At 37.0% G+C, this 13,115-nt stretch overlaps 1 protein-coding gene across 4 annotated transcripts in view; it reads left to right on the top strand.

Moving 5' to 3' along the window:
• Nucleotides 1–13,115, top strand: part of LOC126995868 (uncharacterized) — a 37,933-nt gene that overhangs the window by 1,263 nt on the left and 23,555 nt on the right. For 2 of the 4 annotated variants that reach the window (XM_050855762.1, XM_050855760.1), the window contains 6 exons: nucleotides 2,525–2,656; nucleotides 7,439–7,603; nucleotides 9,798–10,012; nucleotides 11,250–11,457; nucleotides 11,756–11,979; nucleotides 12,413–12,623. In XM_050855762.1, the coding sequence (XP_050711719.1) occupies nucleotides 2,525–2,656; nucleotides 7,439–7,603; nucleotides 9,798–10,012; nucleotides 11,250–11,457; nucleotides 11,756–11,979; nucleotides 12,413–12,623 (1,155 nt within the window). Of the gene's footprint in view, nucleotides 1–2,159; nucleotides 2,195–2,524; nucleotides 2,657–7,438; nucleotides 7,604–9,797; nucleotides 10,013–11,249; nucleotides 11,458–11,755; nucleotides 11,980–12,412; nucleotides 12,624–13,115 lie in introns of those variants that run through there. The other 2 variants (XM_050855763.1, XM_050855761.1) reach the window with 2 other exon arrangements.

Here is a 13,115-nt window from a genome sequence, read left to right as displayed (position 1 = left end):
GTATTCAGTGATCGGACTCGGAAACCGACTCGGAAGGGTAAAAAACCGAATAAATTCGCAAAAAACTACTCGAAAAGAAAACGTATTTATGAGTTCCCAACTTTGAGACCCACTCATTTTTAGAAAATTTCAAAAAACATATCTAACAAATAATTTAGCCCTGCCAATGTGCTTTCAAAAGTGGTGCATAACCTTTCCCTACTTCCAGCAGTTTTGTCGCTAGAGCTCGAAAAGTTAACCCTGTCGAGAGTGATTTTGACGAACTCCAGACATTTTGCCATTTTTGTCAAGTGTGGCCTTGGTATTGCCTCTATAAAGCTGTAATTTGGCATGTAGCCCTATTGGCAATATTTTGATGGCTCGATTCTAAGTTCGTCGTCGAGCCGTCACAAAATAGTCTATTTTTTAGGCCCTTTTGCCGCGATTTGGACACTTCTTAGTTTTTTGCCTATAACTTTTTATTTATTCAAAGCTTTCCAATTTCTCTTTTCTGATTATTAATCTGTCTTAAAAGTGCTTCCATTTGCCACCAAGCACGCCTTCCTGGCTTCAGTAGTTTTTGCTCGAGCTCGGCCGGAAGTCGCCGCATCTGACTCGTTCCACGCGTCGCGACGAAAAACCTTCCTGACGACACAAAAATTAATATAACTGCATAAGAATTCACATCTGAACACTTCAATATGTTGACTATCATGCATTAAAACCATTTTTAGATATCTATATAAAAAAAGTTACTATTTTTATATAATCATTTCACTATATAAATCAACATATATTAAAGCGCCTTGTTAAACATGTTATTTCTATTTTTTTTTGTATTCCCATTTATAAATAATACATTTAATTTGCTTTCTTTTGATAAGTTGTGTACTTTTGTCGCTATTCTCAGTATAATTCTGCAACGGCAGCTGCTATTAAGCGAGTCTTATCATTCCCACCCTTTTTTTTTATTTTTATAACAGGCTATTTTGTGACGGCTCGACGACAAACTTAGATTCGAGCTATCAATATATCCTTCGAGTTGGTCAAAGTACATTACCAATCGGGGCTACATCCCAAATTACAGCCTTCTAGAGGCAATAGCAAGGCCACACTAGACAAAAATGGCAAAATGGCTGGAGTTCGTCAAAATCGCTCTCGACAGGGTTTACGTTTCGAGCTTCCAACGACGAAACTACTGGGAATAGGAAAAAGTTATGCACCATGTTCGAAGCCACATTTGCAGGGCTAAATCATTTGTTAAATAAGGTTTTCGAAATTCTCAAAAAATACTGGGTCTCAAGGTTGGGAACTCAAAAATACGTTATTTTTTCGAGTCTTTTTTATGCGAATTTATTCGATTTTCGACCCTTTCGAGTCGGTTTTCGAGCCCTTGCATTTTGCCGTCGAATGATACCAATAACGTTTCTCTAGAAACAGAAAAAAAGGGAGTTATGGGGATTCTCACCAAAGCGATTTATTTTTCAAAATTCGCGGCTTAATGACAAGGTTATATATATGTTATATATATATATATATATATATATATATATATATATATATATATATATATATATATATATATATATATATATATATATATATATATATATATATATATATATATATATATATATATATATATATATATATATATATATATATATATATATATATATATATATATATATATATATATATATATATATATATATATATATATATATATATATATATATATATATATATATATATATATATATATATATATATATATATATATATATATATATATATATATATATATATATATATATATATATATATATATATATATATATATATATATATATATATATATATATATATATATATATATATATATATATATGGCAACTAGTTATGATTGATTGCTCATGAAGTCATATTACCATTACATGATTCTATTGCAGTGCATTCAAATTCACAGTATTCTATTCGTATCCGCATTTATATTTTTAGAAATCAGAGGTACTCATGTTCCCATTCCAATACTAAACTCTTATTCACTCCTTTCCTCGTGTCGGACCTTCTCCCGCTACGATAGCGCCGCAGACCCAAGAACAGCAAGGCTGTCATCAGGGTAGAGGAACTTACAAACTAGGTTGCTCAGACAGCGAAACGAAGATTGCTTATTGTGGTCAAGGGAACCAGTGCATGTGTTGTGTTTCCAATGGTGAGTGAGATACTAGTGTTTCTTCACTGTAAATTTACATATCATCATAGAAATTACCCTCTCACAAACAAGCAAAAAAAATATATATAATACTAAATATCTCATTAACAGTCACAGTGGATTGAGATATAACCCATTTTATGATACTCTACTCAGCATGTCTGTACCTTCTTAACACGAATCAGTGTCCTTTATACTTTTGTTAAATTGCTGTACATTACAGTACTCCTTGGAGGTTGGGATGGCACGTAATTTTCAAACTATTGTACATATTTAACACAATCAGCCAATCAATCACCAATGTTCCTACATCTCATCCATTTCCAACAGCGCCGCCACAGTGCGACGAACAGCAAGGTTGTGATCAGAGAGGGGGAACTTGTAAACTAAGTTGTTCAGGCAGCGAGACGAGGATGGGTTCTTGTGGTCAGGGGAACCAGTGCATGTGTTGTGTTTCCAACAGTGAGTATCGTAGTGCTAATTTCCTTGCATTCACATCCTCAGAAACAGCCCTTCATCGCCCCCCCCCCCCCCACCTCCACCACGCTAACACTAACACACTTTCGCACGTACGCATTGACGCACACGCGGGCGCAAATCTATCTATCTATCTATCTATCTATCTATCTATCTATCTATCTATCTATATCTATATATATATATATATATATATATATATATATATATATATATATATATATATATATATATATATATATATATATATATATATATATATATACAGATATATATATATATATATATATATATATATATATATATATATATAGATATATATATAGAGATAGATATATATATATATATATATATATATATATATATATATATATATATTTATATATATATATATATTTATATATATATATATATATATATATATATATATCAGAAACATCTCAAATAATGGACGTCTTTCTCTTTTGATTTTGCGGCGCCCTTGTCTTAAGCCGCAAATTTGAAAAATCAACCGCTTTGGTGCGAATCGCAATAACTCCCTTATTATTTGGGCTACAGTAAAGTTATTGGTATCAATCGACGGCATAATGCAAGGGTTATAATTTGTATTCAGTGACCGGACTCGGAAACCGACTCGAAAGGGTAAAAAACCGAATAAATTCGCAAAAAACTACTCGAAAAGAAAACGTATTTATGAGTTCCCAACTTTGAGACCCACTCATTTTTAGAAAATTTCAAAAAACATATCTAACAAATAATTTAGCCCTGCCAATGTGCTTTCAAAAGTGGTGCATAACCTTTCCCTACTTCCAGCAGTTTTGTCGCTAGAGCTCGAAAAGTTAACCCTGTCGAGAGTGATTTTGACGAACTCCAGACATTTTGCCGTTTTTGTCAAGTGTGGCCTTGGTATTGCCTCTATAAAGCTGTAATTTGGCATGTAGCCCTATTGGCAATATTTTGATGGCTCGATTCTAAGTTCGTCGTCGAGCCGTCACAAAATAGTCTATTTTTTAGGCCCTTTTGCCGCGATTTGGACACTTCTTAGATTTTTGCCTATAACTTTTTATTTATTCAAAGCTTTCCAATTTCTCTTTTTTGATTATTAATCTGTCTTAAAAGTGCTTCCATTTGCCACCAAGCACGCCTTCCTGGCTTCAGTAGTTTTTGCTCGAGCTCGGCCGGAAGTCGCCGCATCTGACTCGTTCCACGCGTCGCGACGAAAAACCTTCCTGACGACACAAAAATTAATATAACTGCATAAGAATTCACATCTGAACACTTCAATATGTTGACTATCATGTATTAAAACCATTTTAAGATATCTATATAAAAAAGTTACTATTTTTATATAATCATTTCACTATATAAATCAACATATATTAGAGCGCCTTGTTATACATGTTATTTTTTTTTTTTGTATTCAACAATATATCTTCCCATTTATAAATAATACATTTAATTTGCTTTCTTTTGATAAGTTGTGTACTGTTGTCGCTATTCTCAGTATAAGTCTGCAACGGCAGCTGTTATTAAACGAGTCTGTTATCATTCCCACCTTTTTTTATTTTTATAACAGGCTATTTTGTGACGGCTCGACGACAAACTTAGATTCGAGCTATCAATATATCCTTCGAGTTGGTCAAAGTACATTACCAATCGGGGCTACATCCCAAATTACAGCCTTCTAGAGGCAATAGCAAGGCCACACTAGACAAAAACGGCAAAATGTCTGGAGTTCGTCAAAATCGCTCTCGACAGGGTTTATGTTTCGAGCTTCCAACGACGAAACTACTGGGAATAGGAAAAAGTTATGCACCATGTTCGAAGGCACAATTGCAGGGCTAAATCATTTGTTAAATAAGGTTTTCGAAATTCTCAAAAAATACTGGGTCTCAAGGTTGGGAACTCAAAAATACGTTATTTTTTCGAGTCTTTTTTATGCGAATTTATTCGATTTTCGACCCTTTCGAGTCGGTTTTCGAGCCCTTGCATTTTGCCGTCGAATGATACCAATAACGTTTCTCTAGAAACAGAAATAAGGGAGTTATGGGGATTCTCACCAAAGCGATTTATTTTTCAAAATTCGCGGCTTAATGACAAGGCTGGGGCAAGTGTTCGTTCCATATATATATATATATATATATATATATATATATATATATATATATATATATATATATATATATATATATATATATATATATATATATATATATATATATATATATATATATATATATATATATATATATATATATATATATATATATATATATATATATATATATATATATATATATATATATATATATATATATATATATATATATATATATATATATATATATATATATATATATATATATATATGCACACACACACACACACACACACACACACACACACACACACACACACCTAATATATAAATAAACAAATAATTGATAGATCGATAAATACGTAGGTAGGTAGACGGATAGACATAACAAGCCAAATAGATAAATAAATAGATAGATAGATAGATCAGAAGAAAGATAAAGTTGATGCAAGTATGCAAAAAAAAAAAATTGTCATGATCATTATCTGATTTCAACAATGTTATGCATCCTCAGACACTGGGGTAGGAGTAGGTAGGAAGACACCTACCGAACGGGCGTGAGCTACTCCCGGTGAGGATATATGGGAAGCGAGGAGAGTGCTGAAGCCCTTCAAAGACCCTTCCCATGTCCTCACTAACCGTTTCCCTTTTGTCTCATCAACACCAGAGAGCAGTTCAGCATGCTTTCAAAAGACAGTTCCTCTCTCTATCTACACCACACTACATTCACTCAACACACACACCATTTCCTAAAATTCAAAATTCAAAATGGCTAACGAAAACACCGCCTTTACTTTCCTGTCTATCTAAAGCTTTTGAATCAATCCTTAACCGAAAGATTCAAAAGCACCTTTCCACTTCTAACCTTCTATCTGATCGCCAGTATGGACTCCACAAGGGGGATTCTACTGGCGATCTTCTTGCTTAACTGACTTTTGGTCATCCTCTCTTAGCTGTTTCGGTGAAACTTTCTCTGTTGCGCTAGACATATCGAAAGCCTTCGATAGAGTCTGGCACTAGTCTTTGCTTTCTAAACTGCCCTCTTTCGGATTCTATCCCTCTCTCTGTTCCTTTATCTCCAGTTTCCTTTCCGGCCGTTCTATCTCTGCGGTGGTAGACGGTCACTGCTCTTCCCCTAAACCTATCAACAGTGGGGTTCCACAGGGCTCTGTCCTATCACCCACTCTCCTCCTGTTATTCATCAATGATCTTCTTTCCATAACAAACTGTCCTGTCCACTCATACGCCGACGACTCCACTCTGCATTATTCAACTTCTTTCAACAGAAGACCATCACAACAGGAAGTACACGACTCCAGACTGGAGGCTGCAGTACGCTTAACCTCAGACCTTGCTATCATTTCCGATTGGGGCAGAAGGAACCTTGTGTCCTTCAATACCTCAAAAACTCAATTTCTCGTCCTATCAACTCGACACAATCTTCCAAACACCTATCCCCTATTCTTCGACAATACTCAGCTGTCACCTTCTTCAACACTAAACATCCTCGGTCTATCCTTAACTCAAAATCTCAACTGGAAACTTCATATCTCCTCTCTCGCTAAATCAGCTTCCTCGAGGTTGGGCGTTCTGTATCGTCTCCGCCAGTTTTTCTCCCCCGTGCAGTTGCTATCCATATACAGGGGCCTTGTTCGCCCTCGTATGGAGTATGCATCTCACGTGTGGGGAGGCTCCACTCACACAGCTCTTCTGGACAGAGTGGAGTTTAAGGCTCTTCGTATCATCAGCTCTCCTCCTCCTACTGATAGTCTTCTACCTCTTAAACTCCGCCACGATGTTGCCTCTCTTTCTATCTTCTATCGATATTTCCACGCTGACTGCTCCTCTGAACTTGCTACCTGCATGCCCCCCTCCCGCGGCCCCGTTGCACACGACTTTCTACTCATGCTCATCCCTATACTCTCCAAACCCCTTATGCAAGAGTTAACCAGCATTTTCACTCTTTCATCCCTCACGCTGGTAAACTCTGGAACAATCTTCCTTCATCTGTATTTCCTCCTGCCTACGACTTAAACTCTTTCAAAAGGAGGGTATCAGGACACCTCTCCTCCTGAAATTGACCTTTCTTTCGGGCACCTCTTTTGATTCTTTTTTGGGAGCAGCGAGTAGCGGGCCTTTATTTTATTATTGTGCTATTTTTTTGTGTGCCCTTGAGCTGTCTCCTTTGTAGTAAAAAAAAAAAAAAAATAAATAAAAAAAAAAAAAAAATTGGAGCTTAGCAGAATTGTCTGTGCTAATTTCTTAAACCTCTACCTTCTGTTTAGTGCTTTTACTTCTTTTATTTGTTATCAAAAATTCCTGATATAAGGAAATTAGTTAAATATCAATATTAACGAGACTCATTTTAGAGCTCTACGAAATACATTCATTAGAAAGAAAAGGCAATTTTTTAATGATATATTACGTACTTTAAATATGAGTCACATTAGAATACGAGTGAGACCCCATTCCATAATCTTTTTCTGTATACAGTGGAACTGAATTTAAATATTGTTTTTCTAAGCCCTGAACTTATTTAATATATTATTTGGTGGTTGGGACAGCAAAAACCTCCCTTCTACTTTGTTTCATTCACATATAATTTTAAAGTTAGTCCTTTTTACTATTTTATCAAACAATAATATCAATGAACCAATCAATCTCAACAGCTGTTCCTCCTACCCGTCCTCCCAGTGGATATACGTGTTCGACCAAAGCGGTGTGTTCTCAGAATGGCGGAACTTGTAAACATAACTGCACAGCTAACGAGAGGAAGATGGATGGCAGGGGTTTGTGTGATCCGGGAAGCTATTGCAAGTGTTGTATTCCTAAGGGTAAGTAAGTTTTTGTTTCTGAATCACATGTTCATTTCTAATAATCTTGCAGCATTGCTCTACGCCGATTTTTAAAAAGGGGGACAGGTCAGTTGCTTCAAACTATCTCCCAATTAGCTTAACATCGGTTATAGGGAAGATGCTGGAGTCCATAATAGCCAGGAACATTCGGGAGCATTTAGAGAAACATAGCTTAATTCACGACTCGCAGCATGGGTTCACAAAAGGTAGGTCATGCCTCACCAATCTCTTGTCCTTCTACAATAAAGTATTTGAGGCGGTTGACAGAGATGAAAATTATGATGTAATCTATCTTGATTTTAGTAAAGCGTTTGACAAAGTTCCTCACCAACGACTGTTGCTTAAATTACAGGCTCACGGAGTAGAGGGTAAAGTTTTGAACTGGGTCAAGGCGTGGCTTAGCAATAGGAAACAAAGAGTGCAAATCAATGGTAAAAGATCTGACTGGGGATGTGTTACGAGTGGGGTCCCACAAGGTTCGGTATTAGGTCCACTTTTGTTTATTATTTATATCAATGACTTAGACACAGGAATTAGTAGTGATGTTAGTAAATTTGCAGATGATACCAAGATCGGTAGAGTAATTGAGTCGGATCAGGACGCTAGTATTCTCCAAGGTGAACTCAACAGATTATATGACTGGGCGGATAAATGGCAGATGGAGTTCAATGTAGGGATGTGCAGTATTCTGAGTGTAGGTAGGAACAACCCCTCACATAACTATTGCTTAAATGACACTCTCATAAGTAGGTCTGGGTGCGAGAGGGATTTAGGGGTCTTAGTGAGCTCTGATCTCCGTCCAAGGGCACAATGCATTCAAGCTAGAAATCGAGCTAATAGGGTACTGGGATTTATTTCAAGGAGCGTAAGCAACAGAAGCCCCGAAGTCTTCCTCAAACTATATTTAGCATTAGTTAGACCTCATCTTTACTATGCGGTTCAGTTCTGGTCACCCTACTATAGAATGGATATCAAAATGTTAGAATCGGTGCAGAGGAGGATGACTAAGATGATTCAGGGGTTGAGAAACTTGCCATACGAGGAAAGACTCAAACAGTTAAACTTGCATTCTCTAGAAAGGCGAAGGGTGCGTGGAGACATGATCGAGGTTTATAAATGGATGAAGGGCTTTAATAAGGGAGACATTCATAAGGTTTTGTTGGTAGGGTAGGACACGAAGTAACGGGTTTAAACTGGATAAATTCAGATTCAACAGGGACATAGGCAAAAATTGGTTTACTAACAGGGTGGTGGATGAGTGGAATAGGCTCAGCAGTCATGTGGTGAGTGCCAATACAATTGTCACATTCAAAAATAGACTAGATAAATTCATGGACAGCGATATTAGGTGGGGTTAGATACACGGGAGCTTAGGGTCAAAGGAGCTGCCTCGTACAGGCCTACCGGCCTCTTGCAGACTCCTGCGTTCTTATGTTCTTATGTTCTTATGTACTTAAGAATTGAGATACATGGCACTCTTCCTCCTTGTTGTACACACCAAATCCAGTGCATCTAAGGCAATAACGGCGCTTGATGACGCTTAGATTCCCCACATTAGCTTCAGTCAACACAACAGGTATACCTTCAACTTTTTGAAACCAAGGTAAATAACATGCCTTTATCACTGTCGCATTTGATACACTGTGTGAAGTCAGGAGCAGGCGCGTGTATGCGATGTATGTGACAGATGCTGAAATACGATTTATAAAACTCTGAGGGCCACAGGTGATAACATAACCTCTTTGGCAGAGATGATAAAAAAATATGGTGTGCAGCACTTCAATGTTTTTATGGAGTGTGCCTACATGTGGCAGTCTTGTGAGAGATACTTTTTCGAATTCACAATTTCTTTGATCTTTAATAATATTTTTTTAATTCATGTTTTTATTACTAATCATACCTTGATCGTCTTTACCTTTAATAACTATAAAGTTTTGCCCTTGCCGTTTTTACCAGTAAAGTTTTGCCCTTACCATTTTACCTCTTACAGCTATTATATATATTTTTTCGGTGTCACCTAACTTTAGTTGTTACGGCGCCATATATGTAGTGGGCAGCACTAAACGTAGAGGCAACTTTGTTAGTCCCCCATCTTATATGAGATTTTATGACCTGAAAACTCATGACGCACAACAGTTATCTGTAAGCGGCATACACGCGTCTCCCATGACAGGAGCAAACCACCCCTGCCAACGCCCTTGTGTCGCCGGAGATAATCGCACCTGCCTCTACGAGTTCCACATGCAGACCTACCACACGTTGAGCCGCGCCTGCTACGACTGCCCACAGAATCTGACGGACTGCTCACGTAAGGAGTGTATCCCTGGCGATGGCGTGTCCCGCCCGCTCGTCGTCGTCAATCGTGAGCTGCCTGGTCCCTCCCTGCAGGTAAGCAGGCTTTCGGGCAGATATATGAAGGGAGTGATTGTAAGGGGTTGGAAGGCTCATATACTTTTATTTGTGAGTTGCCTCTGGTAGTACGAGAATAGGCGTGATTGACTGCGGTCTTTTGTAGGATGAGGGACAGAGAAAGTATGTTAAATATGTTCCTCCTGGCCAGAGAAAATAGTTTCCCTAATTAGCTGGGCACAAACACAGGGTTCTCTGACATGGAAGCAGTAATAATTTCAAGGGCAATCAGAAAAACATATCCTCAGGTCTTCCCACCGAGGAGAAGGCATAAGGTCAAAGGCTCAGTATAGTAAAGGACCTGAGATATTATCGTTCTTCAAGTCTGAGTGACTTGAAAAACGATAATATCGGAGGTCCTTTGTTATAATGTTCATATTTACTTGCAGAATAATCATATACGCAATGAGGGTTTATATCTTATAACATGATAAAAATAGCTTTATTATGCCCAAGTATGTATATGGACATGTCTTTAATATTATCTTACATTGCTATGGCAATCAACGCCAAGTTCTCTTGGCAGTTTGGCGTTGGAAAATAGCCAAGCCACCCCTCTGCTCCTTTAAGTTATGGGAAAATTTAAATGCCGATGTTAATAGGCATTCACACACTACTGTGAACAGGCTATATATATATATATATATATATATATATATATATATATATATATATATATATATATATATATATATATATATATATATATATATATATATATATATATATATATATATATATATATATATATATATATATATATATATATATATATATATATATATATATATATATATATATATATATATATATATATATATATATATATATATATATATATATATATATATATATATATATATATATATATATATATATATATATATATATATATATATATATATATATATATATATATATATATATATATATATATATATATATATATATATATATATATATATATATATATATATATATATATATATATATATATATATATATATATATATATATATCATATCATATAAAAGAATTCGAAGAAATAAGGTTGTCGGCCGAAAGGAAATTATATATTAGCGTACATAAACACAACAGCCAGCTTTAGACTAAAATTAAGGACAAAAACAGTAGAAGGGAACAAAATAGATTACTCTCACAAGCCTTACACAGGCTGGTATATTTTACCTAAAGTTAATTGGTGTTGTTCTGTGAGGTGTGTGAAGGGGATCGCCTACTAGTGGACGTTCACAACTCTGTGCTTGGCTGCACCGACTCGATCCACTGGCACGGGATACACATGAAGAACCAACAGTATTACGACGGCGTGCCTTATCTCACGCAGTGCCCCATTGCTGGCAATGCCTTTCGCTACGACTTCCGGCCCGATGATCCTGGCACGTACTGGTGGCACTCTCACTCCGGTAAGTGCCGCAGAGACGTTGACGTAAACTTTTTTCAAGGGGGGTGTATCAGGACATCTTTAGAACAGTATTTGATCATGCTCTAAGGCTTCTGTATCCTTTTCTGTCCTTGGCTAGACTCCTGTACTGTAAAAACGAATCCCTTCCTTCTAAGACCTAAAATCTTTATAGAGGGGAATATCAACACACCTCTGGAACTAACTGAACTCTTAATATTCTGTATTGAATTTAGTTTGCTTTGTCCCCATTTTGTTTTCTTTATGATAAGAGTAAAAATAATAATTCTCCTCTCCAACAGGTCTGAATCGTGGCGAGGGCGTCTTCGGGGCCTTGGTGGTGCGGCAAGCAGAGGACCCTCACCGCAACCTCTACGACACCGACCTCCCCGATCATGTCATGGTCATTCATGACTGGGGCCATGTGCCGATCACCTCGAAGTTCGCGAGTCGTCATCATAGCACCGACGACGACTTTGTCAGAACCATCTTGATTAACGGAAAAGGAAGGAACACCGCCATCCAGGTACACTAAACCAAGTTACTCAAGATTCAACTCAAGGCATTAAGGTCCACTTTCAAGAACTTTTCGTTATGGGGGCCATTAGGATATTTTTAACGTGATTCGCGGGCCATACAAAATTATCAACTCAAAAAAATCAACCTGCTATCTTTGGTCACATATTAAACTAGCTGTTTAAAAAAATGTTAATATTAACGTTTCAGTTTGAGATTCTTGGGACACATTGCAAATTATCAGATGAAAAATTACCCTAATTTTACTGGCCAGTGGACACATTTAATTCATCCCTAAAAAAATATTAAATAATACCAATGGTTCAGACTGAGATTCTATCATAAAGGAATTTACCACGTAATCTACTCGGGCTAAATAAGTTCATTATCCTCGTATTCGATCGTTACACTCCCAAGTGCACTTTATTTTCTTTTCATCACAGGCGGAGCAAGGCGTGGGGGCAACACCAGTGCCGTTGCCGCTGGAGGTGATAAAAGTGGTGTCAGGAAAGAGACACAGGCTAAGGATCATCAGCACCTCCGTTCTCAACTGTCCCGTCATTGTCTCCGTGGACGGCCACCGCCTCACCATTATTGCTACTGACGGGAGTCCTATAAAGCCCTTCGCCACGGACTCGTTTGTCATATATGCCGGTGAGTTTCGCTATTAACTGTGCATGCGGTCTCTGTTATCACCTGCTAACGCGCTGTCCTTCCTCTTTGAGTCCTTAGAGGCCACCACACATCTGAGTGACCAGAATCATTCAATATTGACATTTTTCATATTTTGTGCTAAAATTGTTCTTTTGCCCTAGAACTAACACGTGGTTGCTCTGAAACGCAAATATAAACCAAATTACTTATTCCCTGGCCCCCCAATGCTACCCCCATAGCATCACCAACTATAGGCTAGCTATGCGACACACACACACACACACACACACACACACACACACACACACACACACACACACACACACACACACATGAAAAGGGAATGTATACGAACGTTTTCTATCACCTCAATACATTAGACAATGGATAAATAGGAAGTTAGACTAAAGAAACTTGATTTTCAATAAGATAAGGTATTTTCGTATTCTCAAAACACTTTTTGTTTTTACTTTCACGGCCTATTCCTGCTAC

This window comes from Eriocheir sinensis, chromosome 9 (genome assembly GCF_024679095.1).
Source record: "Eriocheir sinensis breed Jianghai 21 chromosome 9, ASM2467909v1, whole genome shotgun sequence".
NCBI lineage: Eukaryota > Metazoa > Arthropoda > Malacostraca > Decapoda > Varunidae > Eriocheir > Eriocheir sinensis.
This window is presented reverse-complemented; position numbering and strand designations above follow the sequence as displayed.